Here is a 26,407-nt window from a genome sequence, read left to right as displayed (position 1 = left end):
TCCTGTGCTTTTTGAAAATGTTACCAATGGAGTTATTTTGAAAAATTTAACACTAATAATGCTTTATAGTAGTAGTATAGGCCCCCAGTACTTTTAAAAACATTTTCATTTAAATGATCTATTTCATGGCAGTCCTGTGAAACAATTGTAAAATAAATACTGCCCTTATTTTATAAATGGAGAAAGTGAAGCATAAAATCACATGGCTCACTCATTATCACACAATTAATGCTGGAAACCCAGTTCTTTCCAGGACATTGCTATTTCTTCTGTCCCACTGCAGAGAACCTAGAGGTCTTGAGCAGTGAGCCCATATCACAGCATACATTTCTGATCTCTATGCATAACTGACTAATTCAGAAAATGGAAATTCTGTTATTTAAAATTTGATTATTTTATGTGCTAATTTTTCTCACTCTCTTCTACTCTTAGCCCCCGTTCACTGGGGAGAATAGAAAGAAAACAATTGACAAAATCCTCAAATGTAAACTCAATTTGCCTCCCTACCTCACACAAGAAGCCAGAGATCTGCTTAAAAAGGTAGGGTTCTTAAATAGGCACTCGAACTGTAAGCCTCAACTTACTAGGATTTAAATAGATAGAATTGAACATACATTTTGAATAAAGAATCTTATACAGATATTGAACAAAAAAGCCTACAATTTTTGCAGGCGAAGTATAAATTTGTTTATAGATTTTTTTCTTTTTATTCCCAAACCATATTTAGTAGTAATTAATAAATCATATTTTCTCAAGGCAAAATAGACAAAATTCTATAAAGAAAAAATAATCAATTTGACTAAGTAATATTCATCAATGTTTTTTTTCTCCCTAAAGCTGCTGAAAAGAAATGCTGCTTCTCGTCTTGGAGCTGGTCCTGGGGACGCTGGAGAAGTTCAAGTAGGGATTGGCACGTTTGGTGGTTTGAGGGGAAGATGATGCTAATTTTATGTATTTGTGAATATTGTATGTCGTTGCTTTTATTTTTTATTTATTTATTTTTTTGTGAGGAGATCAGCCCTGTGCTAACATCTCCCAATCCTCCTCTTTTTTTTTTTTTGCTGAGGAAGACTGGCCCTGGGCTAACATCCGTGCCCATCTTCCTCCACTTTATACGGGACGCCGCCACAGCATGGCTTGCCAAGCAGTGCGTTGGTGCGCGCCCGGGATCCGAACTGGCGAACCCTGGGCCACCGCAGCAGAGCGCACACACTTAACCACTTGCACCACCGGGCCGGCCCCTGTCGTTGCTTTTCAGTATAGCTTATTTTGTGATTGGTAACTTCAAATAGGCAGTTAATTTATCAGTCCAGTGAAGTCTTTTCTTCTGCTCTTTTTTCTTAGGCTCATCCATTCTTCAGACATATTAACTGGGAAGAACTGCTGGCTCGGAAGGTGGAGCCCCCCTTTAAACCTCTGTTGGTATGTATTCATGAAAGCCTATAATTTGAGGGACCTGGTACTTTTTTAGAATCAGAAAATCTCAGAACGGTCAGAAACATTATATTTATTAACAGTTCAAAAAGCTTTGGTCTATCCTCTCTTCTCTTTAGAATCTTTATTCTGTACAGTCTTTTCAAGAACTACTGCCAGCAGCAACTGATGACTACGTTAAATATTTTTAAGTTGGTTGCCCAAGACAATTAAATATTTCAAGTAGTTGGGACTTGTGTTTTCTTTTGCTTAATTCAACCCTATTTTAAATTTGATTTTCCTGGAAATTTTTTTCTTCAAAATATAGAATATAGGTGTATTAGTTTGCTAGGGTTGCTGTAACAAAGTGCCACAAACTAGTGGCTTAAACAACAGAAATTTATTGTGTCATAGTTCTGGAGGGTAGAATTCTGAGATCAAGATGTTGGCAGGGTTGGTTCCTTGTGAAGGCTGTGAGAAAGACTGTTCCATGCCTCTCTCTTAGCTTCTGGTGGTTTGCTGGCAATCTTTGGGGTTCCTTGGCTTTACAGGCACATCACCCGATCTCTGCCTTCATATACACATGGCATTCTCCTTGTGTGCAGGTCTGTGTCCAAATTTTCCCTTTTTATAAGGACACCAGTCATATTGGGTTAAGATCCCTCCCTACTCCAGTATGACCTCATCTTAAATAATTACATCTGCAATGACCCTCATTCCAAATAAGGTCACATTCTGAGGTACTGCGGATTAAACGTATGAATTTTAGGGGAACACAACTCAAACCATGACAATATGTTTACGAGTAAATGAGTTAGTGTGTTAGTTCTTTTCTTTCTGCTATCTCAGAATTTGAGAAAATATAGTGTCTTTTTCTATTTCTTGAGATGAAGGTGGAGAAGGAGGAGGATAATGATGATATTTGGTCCTGGAGCACAAGGTGACTTGCTTTAAAATTTCGCCATATATAATTGTAAGGATAATTAGCCCTCATGTACCAACTACCCAGCTTCAAAAATTATCAAGTCATGCACTGCTTGTCAGGCCACGCTGTGGCGGTGTCCCATATAAAGTGGAGGAAGATGGGCACGGATGTTAGCCCAGGGCCAGTCTTCCTCAGCAAAAGAGGAAGATTGACATGGATGTTAGCTCAGGGCTGATCTTCCTCACACACACAAAAAAATTATCAAGTCATCTTGTTTAAACATAAACAGAACCACTAAAAAGCTATCATCACAACTAAAAAGCTGACAGTTTCCCCAGTTGTTTCTTTTTTTTCCTGCTGGTTTGTTTCAATAAGGATTCAGTCAAGGTCTGTACAGTTTGGTTACTGTGTCTCTTAGGTCTCTTTCCATCTATAGGTGTCCCCTCTCAATTCCTCCCCTGGGGACTTATTGAAGAAACTGGACCATTTGTCCTGTGGAGTTCCTCACATTTTGATTTTGCTGATTTTAACACCATGGTGTCATTGACCATGTTCATCTCTTCCCTATATTTCCAAAAACTGGTAGTTAGATTTAGATACTTGATCTGATTCAGATTAAACTTTTGATGTTGTATATTTTGATCAGGAGATATAATGTGTATTTGTGTTTCTTTTAGTGATGTTAGTGGTCATTGATCATTGCCTACATCAGTGGTTCTCAGGCAGGGTCAATTTGGCAATGTCTGATACAAGTTGTCACAGCTTGGGGAGGGGTGCTACTGATACATAGGGGTGGGTAGAGGCCAGAGATGCTGCTAAACATGCTATAATACATAAGACAGCCCCCTACAAAAAGAATTATCAGGCCCAAAATGTCAATAGTGCTGACATTGAGAAACTCTGGGCTAGTTCCAGGATTTCATTAGGGGTTTGCAAAATCATCTTATTCTAATACTGTTACTCATTCTTCATTTATTACCTGGAATTCTCCCATAAAGAGAAACTCTTACATTAGTTTTTTGGTTACCTGAGGTACAGGTCATACAGGAAAGGCAGGATAAATGTTTGTTTCTTTCCCAATTTTCAAAATAATGAATTAGTTCCCTAGCATCTTCCAAAATTGACCACTGAATTGTGTGATCTTTTAGCATATTTATGTTTCAGTCCATTGCAGTTATTTTTATTGATGTTCAGTTTTTCCCATCTTTGGACACTGGGTGCTTCTTCATGTTGGTTCCTGAGTTCTTTTGACATGACCACATGGTCTGATGTTGTTCCGGAGAGAAGGAAGTAAACAGATCTGGTGGTTAGATTTAGGTGATAATATTCTTTCACAAGAAAATACACTCATGCAGAATAGAATAATAGAATATTATTTTTGCTCCTTGAGAAATCTGAAGGAATGAAATAAGCTATGGGAAGAAACTTCAACTAGAGCATCTTACAAATGTCTTTTGTGTTTAAACTCTGCTTCAATAGTTTTTCAGGTTTATTACAAACCTCCATTGGCCAGCTGAGCAAATTATCTCTAAAAAGGGATATAGCCAGTGGACTAGGCACACTGAAGCTTTGTGACAGGGAAAGATTGATATTCAGATTTTTAATAGGAATGATAACTGTACTAAAATCTATTTTATTATATGTTTAAAATTTGAGGATGTAATTTGACATTTGATACTTTCCACCTGTATTCCTTCTTCAGTCTGTGCCCGCTAAGACAATTCTGGTATTACAGTCAAACCCTGTGGAAAAAACTCTTATCCAGAGCTTTCTCTAATGTATGTAATGTGTTTGATATGTATAATATAGACTATTCATCATTTTCTAATCATTTTGTTTTTTATAAAGCAATCTGAAGAGGATGTGAGTCAGTTTGATTCAAAGTTTACACGTCAGACACCTGTTGACAGCCCAGATGATTCAACTCTCAGTGAAAGTGCCAACCAGGTCTTTCTGGTAAGTGAAAGAATTTCCATGTAGCCATGGGAAATTCACGTATGAGGATAGGCCCTTTTCATTAAGAAAAGCCATTTTCAATAAGAAAATTCAATTTGTTTTCTTTACAGTCCATGTTAGATAATCTGGGGTGCTATTTTTTTTTTTAAGTTAGCCCTTTATAACTTATTGATAAGTTAGAAAATTGATTCCCATGATCTAACATTCCATTTTAGCAATTAGAGTAGGAATGTATGATTAATTTTTTGGTTGGGCCACTGACTTAAAATGATGTTTGGCATAGCATCTCAACCGAAAGCCACACAGCCAGAGCAGTAGGAGAAGAGCCATTTTAACTATTCCTGAAACAGCTACAGATTTTTGGTACTCTTAAGTCTGTAGGGAATTTTTAACCTGTTAATTGTAAATATTTGGCATCAAAATATATTGGTTCATATGTGATAGTAAATAAATTAATCCTTGTAGAAGTATCTGTATTGATTTATACCTTGTCTCCTCAGATAGAAAAGCAAAGCTTTTAGGTTTTGATCAACAAGATGATAGATTTATATCTGATGACCATTGTTGCATATTATTTTGCCTAAGTATCATATATGCTTATGTTTATTTTATTACTATACTTATGTCAGGTGAACATCTGCTTCATTTTGTAACCTTTGTTTTCTTTGTCATTATCCTTTGTCACTTCTTTTTGGACTACTTCTAGGGAGAATGGAATATGGGGAAAGTAATTATTTGGAAGTTTTTTTCTCCCCCCATTTGTTTCTGAGTTCACTGGATTTGTCTAACTTAATTCCCAAACTTCTTTTTTTTTTTTTTTTGTAAGGAAGATTAGCTCAGGACTAATCTGTTAAGATCTGTTGCCAATCCTCCTCTTTTTGCTGAGGAAGATTGGCCCTGAGCTAACATCTGTGCCCATCTTCCTCTATTGTATATGTGAGATGCCTGCCACAGCATGGCTTGATAAGCAGTGCATAGGTCCATGCCTGGGATCCAAACCTGTGAACCCTGGGCTGTGAAGCGGAGCATGTGAACTTAACCACTACACCACCGGGCCGGCCCCTCAAACTTTTTTTTTTTATATTGCTCACAGTATAACACACAGTAGTGTTGTATCTTTTGGAGTGGGGAGGGTTAAGTTCTAAAGTTAGCATAGAATGCAAAAATTGTGTATGGTCAAAATTACTCTTAAATCATCGTAGTACAGTGTAGTTTGAGTAAACACTGAATAGTAATACTATTAATGTATGATTATATCATGATATAATAATAGAGCATATGTACAAAATATAATTTTACAGTATTTTTAATTACATAAGAGATGAAAGATGAATGCATGTTGTTAAGTTTATGTCTACATGATGCAAAGTCAGTGTATCCCCCATAGTAAAATCTCTCATGTTCAGTTAGGGAAGTATGCATGATTCATTTTAATTCTGGCATTGCTTTCTTTTTTTCTCTGTGATGTAGAATTTTGTTTTCTACCAATGTGGAATTTATACTTTTGATTTAACATAGAGACCTTTTCTTCAGTTGGGTATTAGAGAGTTTCAACTAGTTTGACAATTTTTTCCCCATAAAAAACAGTCTGGAAACATGTTACCTATCTACAAAGAAATCCCAACTTGTGGTGGCAAAAGTTACATAGCTAAGCTTTCATTGCCAGTTAAAGTATTGTTAACTTTTCTTAATATTGTTAACTTTTCATAATTCATAGCCAATTAAATTGGCTAACTAATGAACACAAGAACAATTAATTGGTTAGGTTGTAGCCAGAATTCTATACATAAAGTGGATCTCCTTAAAAATTAATAAAATATTGTAACATCCCACTTAGCTGGAGATTGTGGTTGTAGCAACTTCTGTTCAATAAATATTTAAATTCCTATCACAGAATTTAGGAAATTAAAAGATGATTAAGGCACAGCCTGGTCCTCTTGGACCTTAGAACTTTAGCCCATGAGAACATGTCGGGAAATGGCCTCTGAAGTCCACATGTAGCTGTCACAAAGCATATTCTCTATAGAATTGCACCTCACTCTTTAGGACTTCACCCAGAGCCTTATTGAGTCTTTTTACTGTAACTCATAATGCCTACTCATAGGTGACTAGAATAATAAAGAGAAGGGAAGATAGGTGGAGGACTGATTTTTAAAGGGATGAACATTAACAGCAAGAGAAATGACAGCTGGTAGCCTAAGAGCAAGATCCAAGAAAAAGCTAAAGCTAACAAAACTGCATTATTGCCCATTACAATTGAGGATTTTCACAATGCTGACCCTTATTCATCAAGAAAATACCAAATTTATCCAATCATTGGTGTAAAACCAGAAAGATCACATATGCCAAGTTAGAGAATTCTATTTTTACTTTGGCCTAATCATGAGAAACTTTTGGGGGGATGATAATCTTAGTTGCTTATATGCATGTGGCTAGAAACACTAAAATTTTCTTTGCATTTATCTTCGTATTTAACATTTTAATGTGGGGCCTACATTTTCCGGTTTTTTTCTATTCCTTTCAATAGAGTGGAATTTTGTTTGCCAGCATATGGGGCTCAATAGAATTCTGCTTTCTTGAGGTTTGTGCCTCAAGAAATGGCTGGAAAGAAATTAACAGATGTGTAATGAGATTGAGGAGATGGGAGAGCATACAGACTGGTGATTTTAGGTGTGCATTGTTGTGTTGGGGTGTCAGAGAATGAACAAACCACATTTGCTTGATGTATGACAAAATGCCATTCTGTAGTCCATTCTTACTATCTTCCAGGGTTTTACATATGTGGCTCCATCTGTACTTGAAAGCGTGAAAGAAAAGTTTTCCTTTGAACCAAAAATCCGATCACCTCGAAGATTTATTGGCAGCCCACGAACACCTGTCAGGTATTCAGATTTTGTTTTTCTTTTTTTTTTTTTCTTAAACCTAGAAGAGCATTGCTTAAGATTTATGCCAAGTTATATAAATGCAAGATCTGTCATATTCTCTTTGGTTGACATAAGCACAGCATCTACACCTTCTTATATTGCAAGTGACTTGTCTGTGAGTAATCTATGATAATATGCTGTATAGTTTACCTTCCGTCCTGAAAGTAAGCTGCTGCACTGGCAAATGTCCTCTTTACCCATTCTTTCAACATTTTTATTGTGTACCAGGGGCTGTGCTGCATGCTGAGGTTGCATGATTAACACAGGAATTGTCCTTGTCCTGATGAACCTTACAATTTAGTGAGAGAGAGTCACAATAAACAAAGAAGGAAATACAAAAAATGTAATTCCAGGGCCTGGCCCGGTGGCCTAGCAGTTAAGCATGCGTGCTCCGCTGCGGCAGCCCAGGGTTCAGAGCCCGGGCGCTCACCAACGCGCTGCTTGTCAAGCCATGCTGTGGCAGAGTCCCATATATAGTAGAGGAAGATGGACACGGATGTTAGCCCAGGGCCAGTCTTCCTCAGCAAAAAGAGGAGGATTGGCAATGGATATTAGCTCAGGGCAGATCTTCCTCACTAAAAAAATATAAAGAAAAGCCTGGAATATTAAAAAAAAAAAAATGTAATTCCAAGTAGTATCAAGTGCTATATTAAAAAAAAAAAGAGTGTTGTGGTAGAGAGCAAAGTATAAAAAGGGGACTCCTATTGATGGTGGTCAGAGAAAGGCCTCCCTGGTGAAGTAACATCTAAGAATGAAGAGAACGAGCCAGCTATACCAGAAGTAGAAGTACAAGGGTGTTATAGGTAGAACAGCCAGTGCAAAACCCCTAAGGGAGGTTTCTTGGAAATGAAAGGGACATCACTGTTCCTGAAGTGTGGTGAGTGAGGAAGAGAATGGCAAAGGTTTGGAGAAGCAATGGGAAGCTGTTTTAAGTGGGGGAGTAAAATGATTTAAAAAAAAAAAGTATCATTAAGGGTTTTATAGAGGCAAATATAGAAGTTTAGAGACCAGTTAGGAAGAGATGGTTCAACTTTTGCCTTTGTGCTAATCCACACAAAAATAAAATTAAATGAAAATAAATGTCATATTACCACACTCCCTTTAAATATAAGGAAAATATTTCTTGTTGAGATAGTCCTTGAGACAAATGAATGATAGCTCTTCCTTGTCTTAAAGCCCAGTCAAATTTTCTCCTGGGGATTTCTGGGGAAGAGGTGCTTCAGCCAGCACAGCAAATCCTCAGACGCCTGTGGAATACCCAATGGAAACAAGTGGAATAGAGCAGATGGATGTGACAATGAGTGGAGAAGCTTCAGCACCACTTCCAATACGACAGCCGAACTCCGGGCCATACAAAAAACAGGCTTTTCCCATGATCTCCAAACGACCAGAGCACCTGCGTATGAATCTATGACAGAGCAAGGCTTTTAATGAATTTAAGGCAAAAAAGGTGGGGAGGGGATGTGTGAGCATCCTGCAGGGTGAAACAAGAAGACTCAAAATGACAGTCTTGAAAGAGTCAGTGTCATTACATAGAACACTTTGGACAGAGGAAAAATAAACATGGATTTTTAAAAATCAATCAATGGTGCAAAAAAAAAGACTTAAGCAAAATAGTATTGCCGAACTCTAAGGCACATCAATTAATTGATTCCTAGCAACATCTTCTCAACCTTATCAAGGATTTTCATGTTGATGGCTCGAAACTGACAGTATTAAGGGTAGGATGTTGCTTCTGAATCACTGTTGAGTTCTGATTGTGTTGAAGAAGGGTTATCCTTTCATTAGGCAAAGTATGAAATTGCCTGTAATACTTGCAACTAAGGACAAATTAGCATGCAAGCTTGGTCAAACTTTTTCCAGCAACATGGAATCAAAGACAAAAGAAACTTATCAATTGATGTTTTACGTGCAAACAACCTGAATCTTTTTTTTATATAAATATATATTTTTCAAATAGATTTTTGATTCAGCCCATTATGGAAACATCCCAAACTTTAAAATGCGAAATTATTGGTTGGTGTGAAGAAAGCCAGACAACTTGTTTCTTCTCTTGGTGAAATAATAAAAATGCAAATGAATCATTGTTAACCACAGCTGTGGCTCGTTGGAGGGATTGGGGTGGACCTGGGGTTTATTTTCAGTAACCCAGCTGCAATACCTGTCTGTAATACTAGAAAAAAAAAAAAAGAATCTATTTAATCATTTCTACTTGCAGTACTGCTATGTGCTAAGCTTAACTGGAAGCCTTGGAATGGGCATAAGTTGTATGTCCTACATTTCATCCTTGTCCTGGGCCTGCATTGCACTGGAGAAATATCACCATCTGTTTTTATACCAGTATTTGGTTCAAGACGCCAAATGTGTTCAGCCCATGGCTGAAGAAGGACGGAAGAGAGTCAGGATAAAATGCACACTGAGGGCGGCAAAGTGAGGGAGATAGGGAGATCCAGGGGAAGAGGGTGTTCCCATGATTCACTCTCTCTGTCTAATCTCTACAGCAAATTGGTAAGGTTTTAAGTTTTACTTCTTTTTACTGCTTTTGCTGTCTACCTTCCTTACATTTTTTCCTTAACAGTTTCAAAAGGAAAAAAGGTATTTTTTTCCTCCTATACTGGGGCTACATTTCTTGATTGTAAAAATATTTGATGGCCTTTTGATGAATGTCTTCCACAGTGAATATGAAAACTTAGTGGCTTAATTTAGGAAACATGTTAACAAGACACTGTGTTTTTGAAATTGTAACAAAATCTACATAAGTAATTTACAGGTACAAAGAATAAAAATAAAGGTAACTTTACCTTTCTTAAATACTTCCTGCCTTAAAGAGAGCATTGCCATGACTTTAGCTGGTGAAAGGGTTTAATATCTGCAGAGCTTTATAAAAATATATTTCAGTGCATACTGGTATAATAGATGATCATGCAGATGCAGTTGAGTCTTATCACTTCTTTTTGTTTGTTTTTTATAATGTCTTCAGTCTGAGTGTGCAAAGGCAGTTTGTAATATTTTGCAACCCTATGATTTTTTTAAACAGATGCTGCTTGCTATGTTCTCCAAACCTTTTTGAGCCATAGGATCCAAGCCATAAAATTCTTTATGCATGTTGATTTTAGTCAGAAAAGAGCAAAGCTTTGCTTAAATGGCAAGTCAAGTGAGATGAGATGGAATCCTGACATTAAGCAAAAATAGAACCATGAAAAATGATTGGAAATATACCTTTTCAATTGTGGCAATAAATGAAAGATTTAATAACAGTTCTTCTTTGGACAGAAAGCCTTCTTTTTTTTTTTAAATCACTCCCTCTAGACCCGCTTCTCCCTTATTGCAGCAGCCTACTGAGAACTTTATAGCTAGTAAATTAGAAGCTACAATAATAAGGGCAGAAATTGTACTTAAAGTGCAGATCTTTGTTCTCTGACAGTTTATGATGTCTGAAAAAACAGAACCCAAAAAGCTATGGTGATATGTACAGGCTCTATGTCAGACTGTCAATGGCTTGTGCTACTCTGATACTTGTTTTCAAATGTGTTTACTAACTGTAGTGTTGACTGCCTGACCAAATTCCAGTGAAATTTTACACCAAAATATTGTTCCTCAGTCCTATTGGCTAGTAACATTTGCACTGTGATTGGCTGGCTATTAACCACCCCATAGTTAAACCGTTTTCATAATTAGTACTGCCAGCAATAGTGGCAAACACTGCAACTTTTCTGCATAAAAAGCATTAATTGCACACCTACCATCCACACAAATACAGTTTTTCAAACTTAACATGAAGTGAAATAATTTGCTATGCTGTGGCAAGTTACTGAGAAATTGTATTTCATAAATGATGATATCCCTACTATGACTGTGAAAACATGTCAAGTGTCACTTTAGTGTCACAGACAGAAAGCACACACCTATGCAATATGGCTTACCCTATATTTATTTGTAAGAATCCAAGTATAGTTTAAAATATATGATGTCAATATTACTAGTCTTGAGTTTTTAAGAGGGTTCTTTATGATTATTCCAGGTAAGTGTATAATAAAGAGATTAAGTGCTTTTCTTTCATCACTTGATTATTTTCTTTAAAATCAGCTATTACAAGATATTTTTTTATTTTATACATGTTGTTTTTTAATTGAAATATAATCACTGAGAACTGAAGTTTACTAATTTTGATTTTATAAGGTTTATAGCATTACAGAATAAACTGGGATTTATAAACCAGCTGTGATTAACAATGTAAAGTATTAATGATTGAACCTGAACCAGATTTTTAGGAAAATTATGTTATGTCTTTTTCCCCTTTATGGTCTTAACTAGTTTGAATCCTTCAAGGATTTTTCCATACTATTTTTTGAGATAGAAGATAATTGCGGGGAGAAGAATGCATGTATGATACTCCATAAATTCAACATTCTTTAAGTAATAAATGATTATAAATAAAATGTCTTCCATATTAATATACTGAGCCTTGGATTTTTTATTTAATATAGGACCTAAAAATTTTGGTTACTCAGTTAAGTCATATGGTTCCTAGCTTCTAAGGGCTAGATCTAAGATTACTCCCATGAGAAATGTTGAATTTATGAAGACTGGATTTTGAGGCTTTGAAAAATGGTTAATTTCTCAAAAACATCAGTGTCCAAACATCTACCTTTTTTCATAGGAGTAGACACTAGCAAGTTGGACAAAACAATCAAAAGTATTTGTCACACCATGACCTGTGGTCTGTTGCTGATTGATACAAAACTTTTCTTGCGTGATTCTTAGTTTACCACTACAGCACAAGTATTACCTCAGTGGATTATCTGAAGTAACATCTGAAAGATGGGTTCATCTGTGTTTGCTCTTTAAACTATTATTTTTTTTCTATCCCAAGTTGGCTTTGCATCTATCAGAGTAAATAATTTCTTCAGCTGCCTTATTAGGAGTGCTATGAGGGTAACACCTTTTCTGCTTTTCATCTTGTATTTAGTTTACTGTATTAAGTATTTGATTTCGGATTGATGAATGTAAATAGAAATTAAATACAAATTTGAATGAACATAAAACAGAAGTGATTTTTTTTATTATCCTAAGATAGGAAGAAATAAGCATCAGGTGCACAAATGGTTTCAATAATTTTTTTCAATGTGTCAGATGTGTTCAGGTTCTCATATTTAATAAACTACATACATATATGAGGAATGACAACTGTAAAACTGTTTTTGCTGAGAAATTGAAGCTACTTAAATATATAACAGTTTTAGTACTGATTTTATATATTAGATTTTACCCATCTGTGATTTCCAAGTTCTGTCAAATAGAATTGAATTGGTTGCTTAAAAAAAAGTTCATGTGAAAAGTTATGTGAAAGCTAGCTTCACATAAAAACATGAAGAAGACTTTCTTGTGCTAACAATCAACAGTTCAGCCACACTTGTCAACTACATTTGATTATTTGATGTGTATGCACAAAATAATGTAGTGCACAAATCTGTTTTTTAACTAATGTCTCAATATATCTAGTGTAGGTTGGTTGTTTTGTATAAGCCACTTTTTATTTATGAGGTAATTCTATCACACTTGCCAAGATTTCCCTATAGAAGTTCTCAAACTGACTTAACTTTTTTATAAAACCTAGTAGCAATCCTTAATGCTGATAAAACAGTCTTTGAGGGTGTGATCTGAATTCACAGAATAAATGGGTTTTTGAATCCCTATTCCCCTGTTTTTGAGGTGAAGGAATAGAAGTAGAGAAATGCTTCCAGTTCATCAGCATTGTTAGTGGATGGCATAGGTCTCCTATTACATTTTCCCCCTTTTAAATTCATATGCGAACTGTTTCTTGTTCATTAAAAAAAAAACAACCCCACTGTCCATGGACCTCCTTTGTTATTAAACCATATTAAGAAACAAAGCTATCCATATAGCCATAGGGTAGGCCGGTATTGTAATAGGGCTGAAGTAACTCACATCGTAAGATGCCATTCTTGTGTTTTTAATAAGAAGTCAGCACATCTATCTTTTACACCCCAATTCTAATCCCAAATTGCCTTTCTCACCCATCCCCTGCTGTATACGTAAGTATTAGCTTCACCACAGCCAGGAAGGTGATTTAAGGCCAAGTAAGCTTGTTTCAACATCTGCACTGGTTCTCAAGGTAGATAATAGAGTTAAAGACTATATCATTGCTGAATGAATAGAAACAGTTGTACTTATAACCTGGCAATAGTTAGCTGGGAAAAAAGTTACAGGCTTTCTAATGTTCTTTTGTCAATAAATGACTTAACCTGTAGCTGATTGGCCATATCCTTGTTAATCCATATGCTGGCTTAGCCTTTTCTTATCAACACTGCAAATTTGTTTTCTACCTCTACCTCCTAACTTCTCCTTCCCCCTATCTTTTCCTTGTGTGCAAACTGATAGATGGTAATAGAGAAAATGGGCCGAGGCTTTGTACTCTAAACTTAGAACCAGTCCTTCAGACTTTTGTTATATACTTCCCCTTCGAGTTTTCAAGGGGAGAGAGGAAGTGCCTCACTCCTTTTTCCACCACCCTGCACAAATACCTAGAGGCAAACAAACCACACTATCCAAAGCTTTTGGTTGCCTCTGAGTGCAAGCTTTAATTTCCCAAGTAATGGTGATTCAAGCATAAGATTCCAAAACTTCTGGAGAAGACTAGTTATAAGGGGAATTCTTTTCTAAGAGTTTGAGTTGGTCTTGTCATACTATTCAAATCATCAGTGAAGCCAGCTGTTTGTAATCCATGTGAATTATTTTAATAGTTACTTCAAGATAGTCCATGGCACTATACAAAAAGCAAGATCATAAACGTTAAAGCTGACAGCAGAATTGTACTATGAGGTCCACAAACACAATGAATTTAAATCATCTATTTTCATTGATTCCTAATCGTAGTACAGAGAATAATAGAATACTAAAATATATCATCCTCAGTAAATTAATCTTCACTTAGAAAATCTGATTGTTACAGGTAAAATATAGCATTTAGAACTTTCATTTAAAAATACAAATTTTAAGAATGGGAATTATAAAAGTCAATGCTAAAGAAAATTCTACTTTCAGATTTTGTGTATCTTAAAATACTATGAAAAATATTCTTTATTCTAAAAACAATGTCAGGAAAGAATACCTGAGTTCCTCTGAAACCACTAGTTCTAGTTATCCAATTGCTATTTTGGTAACATTAACCAGAAACACATTTACAATTTAACACTGCAATGACCTGTCAAATAGGATAGAATAAATGTTGCATATGCATTAGGTTGAACATTACTTATATATTTTTTTAAACACAGGATTCTTTCATTTAATCTTTTGATAAATTGGACTACACTCTTAAGTCTTATTATATATTCTAAAACCATTTGGAAACATTTTCTTTAACTTCTAGCACTGAAAATCCATTCTAATATCTTTATCAATAATCACTATAACCAAAAGAAATTAGTGTTTTGTGGTCTTAATAGTTTATACAGCTTAATATATTTGAAGGTGTGATGAAGTAGCTCCATCTTTCCATTTGTTTATATGGTCTGAAATCACAGTTCTGCACAGCGGACATGTTTTCTCTCTGTTAAACCATAAAGTAATGCACTCTTCACAAAATATATGCTGTAAGGGAATTAAGAACTAGATTTTATACTTGGTAACATTTTAATTTTAAATTCATCACATTGCAGAGAATCATACTCTTTAGAGCTGAAAGGGATTTGGAAATCACTAATCCCTTCATTTTACAAATGAGAAAACAAAGTATGACATTCAGGAACACAAAGAGTGGTGTTAGTGGTAGAGCCACTAGTGTTCTTTTGACTGTGCTATCTGTTTAACCACTTTTAATAAAATATAAGCTCTCCTTAGGTGATAACTTTAAGATCAAGTATAATGGCTTAATAGTCTTTGAGAGTAACTGCCATAAAGTCTACGAAAGGGCATTATATAATTCAATAACAAATGCTGGTATTCTAAAAGATTAGTATCTAACTATTAAAAACAGCCTGTTTTCCAATCACTTTGGTATCCAATCTGCCATTTGAAATTTTTCCCCATCATACACTCTGCATAAATATCATTAGAACATAAGAGACAAGATTTAGCTAATCTACCAAGTCCCTAAATCACAAATAAGAAATTACTAGTATATGCCCTGAATGTTACTTTCTGCTAAACATTGTAGATTTTTTTTCCTTATAACCAACATAAATGTGACTTCTGCGAGTCAGGGAGAAGTGTTGTATTTACGTTGCTTAAAAATATAATTACCTGACAGGTGAGAAGAATTGGCTTTTGAAATTCAGCTTGACATATTGAACAAATATCATCCACATCTGAACACTGTCTCTTGCTGGCAGCCACTCCGTAAGTCTATGAAGATAATAAGTTCTGTTCATCTACAAATTTCTGTCTTTCCTGTTCTTCAAATACATAGGTGATGCTGTATTTCTCAAATCTCCCTGGAACCAGGCATTTGAAAACTCTCCCAAAGGATACAAACATTTCAAAGCTCAACTACATATGCAGAACCACGTTTTGATGGACTGCATCAAGGTGAACTCACTAAATAATACATAATAGGATCTTGGAAGATTATTAGATTCACTAGATTCCTAAATAATGATAGTGCTTCAAATTTAGCTGGCTTAAGAGACTAAGCAATCTGAAATATAACTAGTATTATAAAATCTATATTCATGTATTATATGACCTAGTATTGTCAAATTAAGCCCATTTATTACCTATGGCAGTGGTTCAAAAAAGTCAATCCAGAGCTTGGCTGGCTGAATGTAACTGATGTGGAGAAACTGCTTTAAAAATAGATTGCTGTGCTCCACACTGGAGATTTGAGTCAATAGGTCCAGACACACTGGGATGTGACCCAGGAATCAGTAATTTTTGAAAGCTCTCCAGGTGAGTGCAATGTGACAAGGGTTTGGGGACCACTGAATAGTGTCCTGCCACTAAATCTAAAAATAATTTTAATTATCCTTAACTATCACAAAAGTCAGAGCATTTAGTACTAGGAAAGAATGATAAACAAGATTTTACAAAAGAACTGCAGTTGCAAAACGTAACTTGGGTAGAGTTACACTGTCAAAACTAACTGAACAATAATGCAATTCTTTGAATTTCCTTTTCCTCGAAAGTCCTAAAAAAAAGTTTCTGATCTAAGATCTTAATAACTTCCTCACCAAAATCAGGAGAATTTTGTCATTAACTAGATGTGACAAAATATTATAAATTAGATAAGCTTTCTGTAGAAATGATGGGGAAAAGGTGGCTGAAGAGAAGTAAGAACACCCAAGTTCAGGGCTGGCCCCGTGGTTTAGCAGTTAAGTGCTCCCGCTCCGCTGCTGGCGGCCCGGGTTCGGATCCCTGGCGCGCACTGACGCACCGCTTCTCCGGCCATGCTGAGGCCATGTCCCACATACAGCAACTAGAAGGATGTGCAGCTATGACATACAACTATCTACTGGGCATTTGGGGGGAAAATAAATAAATAAATAAAATCTTTAAAAAAAAAAAAAAGAACACCCAAGTTCAGTCATGGTAATGACAGCAAAGCATGACTTGACTCAACACCCTGAAGCTATGATCTAAACTTCTTGTACTAAATATCAAGGGTTAACAAAATCAAACTAAGACTCAATGGATAAAAATATAAAAAGATTTTTTGAGACTAGTGATGTTCAAGATTCCAGAACCAAATCGGGATACTGATGGATGATCTTGGTGCTGATTTCCCTTCATTAAAGTGTTATTTAGCAGCGTACACTGCAGATACTTATGATGACAAGCTTTTAAAACAGTACTTTTGTCTAGCATTTTGCACACTCCCTTCAGGTGAAGACTTATCCTGATGGTGACTGCCTGGCAAAGTTAAGGGACATGTATATACACGTCAAGGCTAGGTATATATTCCTGAGAGACTCAGCAATAAATCAAAGAATGTTGATGACTGTGACCTTCTCTCTCTGCCTCACAGAGAAAGAATATCAAAGTATTTTCGCACAAGCCTTACTAGATTAATGCTGATTATCACATAATAAATTGAATAAACTTGACCAAAGCTGACTCTCAATTTTATTATGTCTTGTCTAAAGAAGTCTGAATAGGATGAAGCAAAACTTCTTACTACGTTACTAACTCTATCTTAGGGAAAGGGTGCCCTGGCCAGTTAGTTTGGTCCACTTTAGATATAATCCTTTTTTTTTTTTGCATACAGACATTATTGGTATTCTTGTCAGATCCTGTGAGTTCTGACCAAGTAATTGTTTAAGTACCAAATGGACTGCAAAACTGAGGATCAAACTCTGATATCTGGTGGCCACACCTAAGTACTAAGAACCTTTGAGGCTACTAAATAGCAAATGAGCTGATGATACCCTTTCTCTGCAGTTTGTAACATCAGCAGAATCACATAATAATCAAGTTTATAACTGACATTGGAGCCTCAATTTATTGTTAAATTCCATGCCATGAACTTACTTATGCATAAAGAATTGAGTATGGATGAGGAAGTTTTTCCAGTAAGAAAATTTCAAGAGAGAGAATTTTTGGTAATGAGCTTTCTTCATATAAATAAATTACAGTGGAAGCACTTTCATAGAAGCTGAATAATAAGTTAATAGATATACACAAAGCTACCATTTGTGGATTAAAAAAAAGAAGAGGAACAAAAGTTCATGATAAGTTTTTTTTTTTTTTTTTTGCTGAGGAAGATTGGCCTTGAGCTACCATCTCTTGCCAATCTTCCTCTTTTTGCTGAGGAAGATTGGCTCTGAGCTAACATCTGTGCCAATCCTCTTCTATTTTATATGTTTGATGCTGCCACAGCATGGCTTGATGAGTGATGTGTTGGTCCGTGCCCAGGATTTGAACCTGTGAACTCCGAGCCGCTGAAGCAGAGCGCACAAACTTAACCACTACGCCACCGGCTGGCCCCCATGTCAAGATTTTTAAGGGAATGTTTATAAACTCTTAAGAATGTCAAGTGATTTGAAGAGGCAAGAAGCCCATTCAAATACGTAAGCACTGCATCAGCTATCAGGGAGGTGGCTGGCAATGTGCAAGAAACTGATCATTGAAATAAAACTCCAAAATCATTATCAGAGCCCTAAGTGCCAAAGTACTAGAAAAGTTTAAAAAAATCAAGTAATTATGAAATCAACACTTGTAAAATTGCTGAAATAAAACAATTTTTATAATGAAGAAAGGTAAAAAAGTGTTTTTTCTTAACTCATAAAAAGTACTTACTGGTCGTGTAAAAAATATTCTCAAAACCCGTTTGAAAGTTCTTAGATGTCCAAAAAAGTCCAAAAGCTGAAAGAGGAAATAAATGAGAGAATTCATTAATTCAAAGAGCCCTATCTGCTAAACCTAGAGATCAAAGCTAAAATCCCATATCATCAAATACTGATGTTAACTTAATGCTTATTGCATATTACAACTAATCATTTCATTTTATTTAAAGTCTAATTATGGAATATTTTACTCAATTTATAGATTTCAGCCAACTCTTAACCAAAATGAAGTATATTTGAATACCCAGAGTTACAATTTGGTCAAGACAAATATAAACTTATATATGTAAAAGACAAGGCAATTTTACCTGGTTCACATGTTCTTAACATATTTAGATTTTAAAGTTTCATAAGTAATTAAGTTGAGGGGAGCAGGCATAGAGGCAACAGAACAAGATACTCCACTAGTTTGGGAATTAAGTGTATGACAGATGCTATTGTTGGGAATGGGTATGTTCTATTCTACTTGTCCTCCCGCCTCCCCACCTTTAGATAATCCATGCTTTGTGGAGGTCCACTCCCCTAATAAAATCTGAGAACTACTGGATTAAAATAAAGATATATATTTCTGTTTCTCCATTTCTAAGTAGATAGAGAACTTGCCATTACTTCAAACTAGTGATATGAAGATAAACTATAAAACAGTTAAAGAGAAAAGCAGTGGTATATAAAATCTGTAATCATCATCATATGAATCATTATGCATGACAAGATTTATAATGTTACCTACTTTTAGTATGAGGTAGAGTAAAGCCAGCAATATCCCAAGACTCCATCTAGTTACATTACCAAACTCCCCATAGCTTATAAGGTAACGAAACCAAACTGGTATGGGAACAAAAGTTCGGTAGTACTGACATAATTCTTCTAAAAGCATATACCAGTAACCCTAAAAAGGAAGGGAAAAGAAAACAAACAGAGCTACCCAAGCTATTTACATACACAGCACAAAACTTCATATTGGATGAAGAACATCCTAAGTGTATGAATAACACATGACTATAAAATTATTCTCCATAACAATAATGGTCTTCGCATATTACAGAGTGGTTTGTTTTCACAGAATTCCTAAGAATGACAAAGTGAAAATGTTTTATGTATACTACAAGTAAAACATATATGTTTGTTTTTGCTGATTATAAAAATTTAAAGTTTTTATTGAACACGGGAAAAACACTGAATAACTGCAGACAGTTGGTTATCACTTACCAGTTGATAATACCCTGGAGGAGAACAGAAGTACAAATCTAAATAATATTTTTCCATATAACGTGGGGACTGATTTTTTTTTAATTTAATTAATTCATTCATTTATTTTTGTGAGCAAGAACAGCCCTGCGCTAACATCCGTGCTAATCCTCCTTTTTTTTGCTGAGGAAGACCGGCTCTGAGCTAACATCTATTGCCAATCCTCCTCCTTTTTTTTCCCCAAAGCCCCAGTAGATAGTTGTATGTCATAGCTGTACATCCTTCTAGTTGCTGTATGTGGGACGCAGCCTCAGCATGGCCGGAGAAGCAGTGCGTCAGTGCGCACCCGGGATCCGAACCCGGGTCGCCAGTAGCGGAGTGCACGCACTTAACTGCTAAGCCACAGGGCCGGCCCAGGGGACTGATTTTTAGATTGTTCTGAAGCAAATATAATTCTGATTTTATTGGAATAGATTAACTTCAAGTTGCCAGTTTAAAATAATAAAATTAGGTTATTTAGAAAACTGAAAAATTATAAAAGGAGTCATTTAAACAAAGACTAAATAGCATTAATGTGGTTAGCTAACATTGTCCAATAAAACATGTTAGTTTCTTACCTTGGATTTAAAAGGCATGATGAAAGAAGGCACCAATAAAATAAGGCATTTTAAGCCCATGAAGAGGAATTTCAGAATGAAGTCTGTAATTCCAACAATCCAGAGTACTTCCCAGAAGCTTGAATGGTCCAAAGTAGGATTCAAAAAAATTAAGCTACCAAGAGAAAAACATCAAAACTTACCAGAGCAACACATAAAGGTAAAGTATTGATAGGAGTTTTAAATTTGCTACCAAATATTTTACTTTAATTTGATATGTAGAAACTATGAATTTGGCAAGATGTTAGAGTTCATGTAAACAGAATGGAAGACCATTTTGCTTATTTTAAAGAGACTTTTTAAATGTTTGAATTTCAAATCTTTCCTCCGTAGAATAAAGAAAAAGAACAGTCTTTTCAGAACATTTCCATCTGACATGGAAATTTAGCAACTACTGTCCTTCAGCAAGTCTTCTCCTTACTTCTAGAAACAAAGATCCAGTGTTCTCATTACACACACACAAGCTAACTAAGGGAGGTGATGGCTATGTTAATTAGCTTGATTGTGGTAATCATTTCACAATGTATATCAAAACATCACATGTACATCTTAAATATATACAATTTTTATTTATCAAAAATCAAAATTAAAAAATAAAAGACCACCACCAACAACCTAATGGTATTTAATAATGATTGATTATATAAGTAAAACTTTAAGTAGCAAAAATTAAATATTTATTGAGCACCTGTTTTGAGCTCAGGCACTGGGTATACAAATCTGAATAAGTCACTTAGAGCTCTAAATCTTGGAATAAGACAGATGGGTAAAAATTGAACTCTAACAATAATAAGTATGTACAAGTAAGATAAATGCGAAGTGCTATGAAATATATGATTACATAAAAAATGTGATTGGGAACTTGGACCTCTAATTACCTGTAATAAAGTGACTGAGAATGGAAGGTGTAATATAAAAGAACAGAAGATCCTGCTAAGAATACCAGTAACCAAGCACACTGAATCTTTGAGCACCTTTCCTGAAAAATAAACAATTTTATAATTTGTTATTTTGAATTATGCCAGAATTTTAAGTATCATTAAACTATTTTACTTTAATGACTAATTTAACTTAAAACGTTTTAATAGATGAATCTTAATAAAAACATGGAATACGTGTTAAATTGTACATCATCACACTCTATTTTATGTATCTTTAGTAAACCCAACTCAAACAAATTTTTAAAATACAAATTTCTTCATTGTATAAAAACATTACCTATGTTTCAAAGAAGCCAAATCTTCTATAAGCTGACATAAAGGACCTACCCAAATGCAAACTTCACCTCTGCAGCTCCCTATTTTTGCCTCCCTGGCAAAATCATTTTAAAAAATGCATTTAAGTTATCAGATAGTTTATAAGTATAATTTTTAAAATTCTCAGACCATTCAATAAGAATTTAATAAGGTAAGTTGTTTTTAATTTCACTTAAAGTTTTAATTACTAGTTTTTAATTGAAAGTCTTACTAGTTTTAAAGCCTGAATTAAATTTTTATGGTTTGATAGGTTCTAACTACAAATTTCCAGGTCAGAATGCATGATTCTTTACACAGCTATAGCCCTTTAAAGTTGCTTGAAGGAGAAATTTTATAAACTAATCCTGTTTTTCCCAATAATTTGTATGAATAGGACTCTTATAACTTATGTAAAAACTTCTTGGGTTTAATTTTTTTTAAATAAGAGAGCTCTAAATAGTTCAATATCCATTTAGTCAATGTACATTTTTTTTTTTTTTTTTTGGAATTTAGAAATTTTTATTTATTTTATTTTTTCCCCCCAAAGCCCCAGTAGATAGCTGTATGTCATAGCTGCACATCCTTCTAGTTGCTGTATGTGGGACTCGGCCTCAGGATGGACGGAGAAGTGGTGCCTCGATACGCACCCGGGATCCGAACCCGGGCCACCAGCATTGCAGCGCGCGCATTTAACCACCAAGCCACAGGGCCGGCCCTCAATGTACATTTTTTAAAACTATTTTAAATCTTACAGTGTAACAGCTGAAGTTTTTAATGATTATATTACTTAGTATGGTCAAATTAACTGATAAAACATGAAGGCACTTGACAAATCAGATCAAATAGTGCATTCTCAATGTTTTAATCCTTCTGTCTAGTTTTTCTTTATCAGGAACCCGACATACAAAGAAAATAAGGTGAAACAATCAGCATTAGGACAGATCATTTATTCTAGGTCATTTAGGTAATAAAATTTAATATATCATGAATGTTACAATATATATACTTAAATAATTGTCAAACTATCTCAATTCCTATTTCTCTCAAAAGTGAGTATATAATTCTACAGAGAGAAACATTTAATGACTTTTTAGTTGTTTATTATACTTACTCTTAGAAAAACCTGATTTACAATGCTTTTGTTTGCATACATAAAAGTTGTAAGCAGCCCAATTCCAAGAGAAATTCCTGTTAGAAAATAAGTTCTAGTTAATTGAAAGAAAAAAAATCAAAGACCTAACATAATGACATAAATTTAAAGGAAATATATACAATTTTAAAAGCTAACAGAAAATAAGTAACTGAAATACACAGGTTAAAGTAGATTACCAAAAAAGAAATAAAATTAACTGAATTTACAAATGAAACTCAATGTTTTATTATACTCTACCTGTTATATGCTGCATAATAAGTTTGACACCCAGAATTAAAATATATGGAAGACTTTTTTGCAACCACTTGAAGAGATACCGGAATTCTGAGAAGGAGCTACCACCATGATCTCCAGACTCCGTGGCAGGATCATCAGGCTGCCTTGCTTCATTGTGGGAGTGACTTCGTAAGTGACTATGTACACATCCATGGGTACGGCTATGGACACCTGACCTTATATTTCTGGAGCTTGGATTTTCAGCACATTCTTTAGGTATGGAGTTTATCTGAATATGAACATCTCCAGAATGAAGACAAGAATTTTCTCCTGTCAATCTCGTATGGACACACTGGGAGGCTGAGGCATCCTCACTGCCTGCAGCTCCTGGAGGACTGTGCAGTTGGCTACAGTTGGCTTGCATGACCTTTGAATACTTTTTCTGTGATCCAGATTTCTTTGCTTCAGGGCTCTGTCTCCTAAAAATCGAAGAGCAGAAAATATTCTAAGTAAATAGTTAAATACAGGCAATATATTGCTCACTAGGAATCCTTTATTCACTAAAGGAGAGGCTGATAAGCACAGATGAATTATTTTCAGGTTATCTATCACTTGTACTGGACTCCTTCCTCCTCCCTTAATGCCAAGGTTCTGCTGCCCTACACAAACTATCTTTTAGGGAACATAATGCTACAAAAAAAACAACAACAACAAAACTGAGCTTCTGATGCCTCCGGTTCTCTAATGACAGAAGGAATCAGCAAAATAGTCAAAGTATGGGTGCCTAGCAGATGACAATAATGTGAGTACTAGTACTCATTCATACTTCAATACATTTATTCTGCCCAACTGAAGCAGTTTCATCTGTGATTTAGACTGTACATTTCATAAGAGTGAGTCAGTATTTTTTAATGCTTGGTAAGGCTAGGAAGAAAAAAACATTAAATCTTAATGCCTTATTATGTATCATCATGGAGAACTAATAATAAATATTTCACTTAAGTGACCTACAAATTTCGTTTTATGCTGAAACAGCTTTCCCAAAGCTAATAAAAAGGTTTCCAATAATTAATACCAGGAGTATTACCTCCTCCCAAAAAAGAATGTTACCTAAATACCTTTAACATAGGGAAATTCGAGGAGTCACCACGTAATTGCTAGGTGATTCTCTAGTCTGAATAAGGATAGTTACATAGTCTGCCCATTAACAATGCCACCATCGGTTGCGGAGGGAGGTCAGAAAAGAGGATACTGGCAGGGAAAGATCCCTAAATGACCGGTGTGGGCGGCCGTCAAGGATGCCCGAGTCAGAATCCCAGCTGAGAAAACGCAGACCTTATCCCAGATTGCCATTTCTGTGGGAGGAAGCTAAGGTTAACATCAGGGCATGTTCTGTGTCATTCTATTTCACGCCTAGGTTTGAATTTTTTTTTTTCAGTGACTGTACGGCGGTTTGGTTTTTAGTGCCTTTCAATTAAAGGCTTTCACCGATGCTCCGACGCCACGGGTGCTACGTATTTCCTCAAACCTCTGAAGACGGATGTGGTACGGGACGTTTCAGTATATTTTCCATAAATTAAAATATAGGACCCTCCCACTTTCCTCCATGCACGAACAAGAAAGGGGAGAAAAAAGGGAGAACAGTAAACGCAAACAACTCTTCCGGAACCCCTAGGACAGTTTTCCTCCCACGTTCGAGTTTCGAGTGCCTCAGTTCTTCTCCCCAGAGCCCATTCGCCGCGGCCCCTCGCCTCCTCCGCCCGCTTTCCCCAGGCCTGACCTCTCATGACGATGAGCGGACCGACGCCTCGGCAGAGACTGCAGGAACAGCGAGCGACGGCACCACAAGGCCTGCAGTCAGGGCCATCACCTTCAAATCCCACTACCGGCAACTCCAGCCCAGCCTGGTGGTGGGGGCGGCGGCGGGGGCGGCGCGCGCGCTCCCCGGACGTCCTCACGCGCGCGTGCCCGCCCCCGCGCGACGCCCCGAGGGATGGGCTGCGACGAGGGTGCCGGGCGCGCGCGAGGCCGCCTGGGGGTGTTGGCTGTGGAAGGGAGTGGGCTGCGCCTGAGAACGGCCTGCTGGCGTCTGCAGTAAACAATAAGCCGCCGTCACGTATGTGCGTATATACGTGTAATCCGCCACACGCCTCAGAGATCTGAACGTTTTGGGGTTAAATGTTTTGGCTTCGAGATCCTGCCCTCGGAGGAGGGGCGTGAAGCTGGAGGCTGTCTTAGTCCCGCCCTCGGCTCGCCCAGCTGGGTCCTGGGCGCCTTCCGGGTGGAGTCTGCCCATCCCCCTGGTCTCGATTCATGCTCATCGGCCGGGACCGAGTTGGAGGAGCCAAGCTGGCGAGGGGTTCGGCGCGTCCGTGGAAGAGCGGGGCTGGGCTGGGCGAGAGCGTTAGGGTTTCCGCGTTCGGGTTTCGCGAGCTTAACTCTTGACCCAGTCGTGGCCGGGCGGTGAAGTTTTAACTGAACAGGGTTTTCGTACAATCCTCAACTTGCACTGTGTGAAGTAGGCCCTGCCTAAACGTGAAGAGATCAGAAGCAAAGAGAAGTAGGGGAGAGTTTAGGTAGGGGTGGAAGTAGAAGTTAAATTTTAAAAACCTTGTCTTGTTTGGGCTATAGGGAAGGCTGTACTGTCTTCGCTATAATTCTGTTAACCCAAAACTGTTCTAAAATAAGTTTACTAAGAAAAAGTTTAGACAATAGACAAAAACCCTGCCTCTTGATCTCCTGCTAAAATAGATTTTAAATGATACTAAATGTATTCCATGAATCTCCCCCATCCACCACAGCCAGCGATAGCCTTTCCATTATGAACCGCAAGCTTTTTTACCTTTAACTGATAGAAATTGACGTCAACTAAATAACTCCTGATAGTCTTCCTACAGTTCTTGAAATTATTCCATGCCATTTCGACCAAACTAACTTGGGCGTGTCTTTGCTCACTTGAGAGGATAAATTTGCATACATGTACACACGTGTATGAGTTGAATGAATATCTGGTGGAAAAAGTGATAATTTGTCTTTTTATTGGTCACTACCTGATTTAAAACCATTCACAACAACTTAGCCTGAGTTAGTTTGCTGGTGTGTTATTTTTGAGGCTCCTTAACCATGAAATTGTTTGCACTTTATTTTCTCCTGTATCACAACTGAATCTACTGTTTAATGTCAATTATCCACTTTGAGGCTGTACTTGGATTAGTTCCATTACCAAGCTATTTCCCTTGGTGAGAAAGGCACTTACATCCCCGGCCCCCCTTCTCGCTGTGGATTAAAATATTGGCTTTTTTTTTTTTTTTTTTTTTTGTATTCATAACTCTCTGTGAGCATGACTAATGTAAGTCTTCCTGACAAATTAGGTTTCTGGGTCAGTAAGCTGTCTTAGTCTGTTGGGCTGCAATTCTACAGACTGAGTGGCTTATAAAC

General features: G+C 36.4%; 2 protein-coding genes across 8 annotated transcripts in view; one reads left to right on the top strand and one right to left on the bottom strand.

The window, feature by feature from the left end:
- RPS6KB1 (ribosomal protein S6 kinase B1) overlaps window positions 1–24,755 on the top strand; it is a 53,284-nt gene extending 28,529 nt beyond the window's left edge. For 3 of the 6 annotated variants that reach the window (XM_087440873.1, XM_004434802.3, XM_087440874.1), the window contains exons 10-15: window positions 433–540; window positions 838–900; window positions 1,345–1,422; window positions 4,187–4,294; window positions 7,064–7,176; window positions 8,395–12,399. In XM_087440873.1, the coding sequence (XP_087296999.1) occupies window positions 433–540; window positions 838–900; window positions 1,345–1,422; window positions 4,187–4,294; window positions 7,064–7,176; window positions 8,395–8,632 (708 nt within the window). In that variant the 3' untranslated portion in view covers window positions 8,633–12,399. Of the gene's footprint in view, window positions 1–432; window positions 541–837; window positions 901–1,344; window positions 1,423–4,186; window positions 4,295–7,063; window positions 7,177–8,376; window positions 12,400–24,407 lie in introns of those variants that run through there. The other 3 variants (XM_087440876.1, XM_087440877.1, XM_087440878.1) reach the window with 3 other exon arrangements.
- On the bottom strand, window positions 13,952–24,887 carry RNFT1 (ring finger protein, transmembrane 1). 2 transcript variants are annotated; one of them, XM_004434805.3, is made up of 9 exons: window positions 24,750–24,887; window positions 22,991–23,448; window positions 22,712–22,788; window positions 21,244–21,344; window positions 20,327–20,480; window positions 19,252–19,410; window positions 18,475–18,540; window positions 15,484–15,585; window positions 13,952–14,832 (listed from the first exon to the last, which is right to left on the bottom strand). In XM_004434805.3, exons 2-9 carry the CDS (start codon window positions 23,391–23,393, stop codon window positions 14,698–14,700), a joined length of 1,197 nt encoding a protein of 398 aa, XP_004434862.1. In that variant the 5' UTR covers window positions 23,394–23,448; window positions 24,750–24,887; the 3' UTR covers window positions 13,952–14,697. The 2 variants fall into 2 exon arrangements, with proteins under 2 accessions (XP_004434862.1, XP_014646396.1); XM_014790910.2 differs by lacking the exon at window positions 19,252–19,410.
- Window positions 24,888–26,407: the final 1,520 nt, after the last annotated feature.

The sequence above is a fragment of the Ceratotherium simum genome, chromosome 16, assembly GCF_057802395.1.
Source record: "Ceratotherium simum simum isolate JZ-2026a chromosome 16, ASM5780239v1, whole genome shotgun sequence".
Taxonomy (NCBI): domain Eukaryota; kingdom Metazoa; phylum Chordata; class Mammalia; order Perissodactyla; family Rhinocerotidae; genus Ceratotherium; species Ceratotherium simum.
Note: the sequence above shows the minus strand (reverse complement) of the source record. Positions and strands in the feature narration are given on the sequence as shown.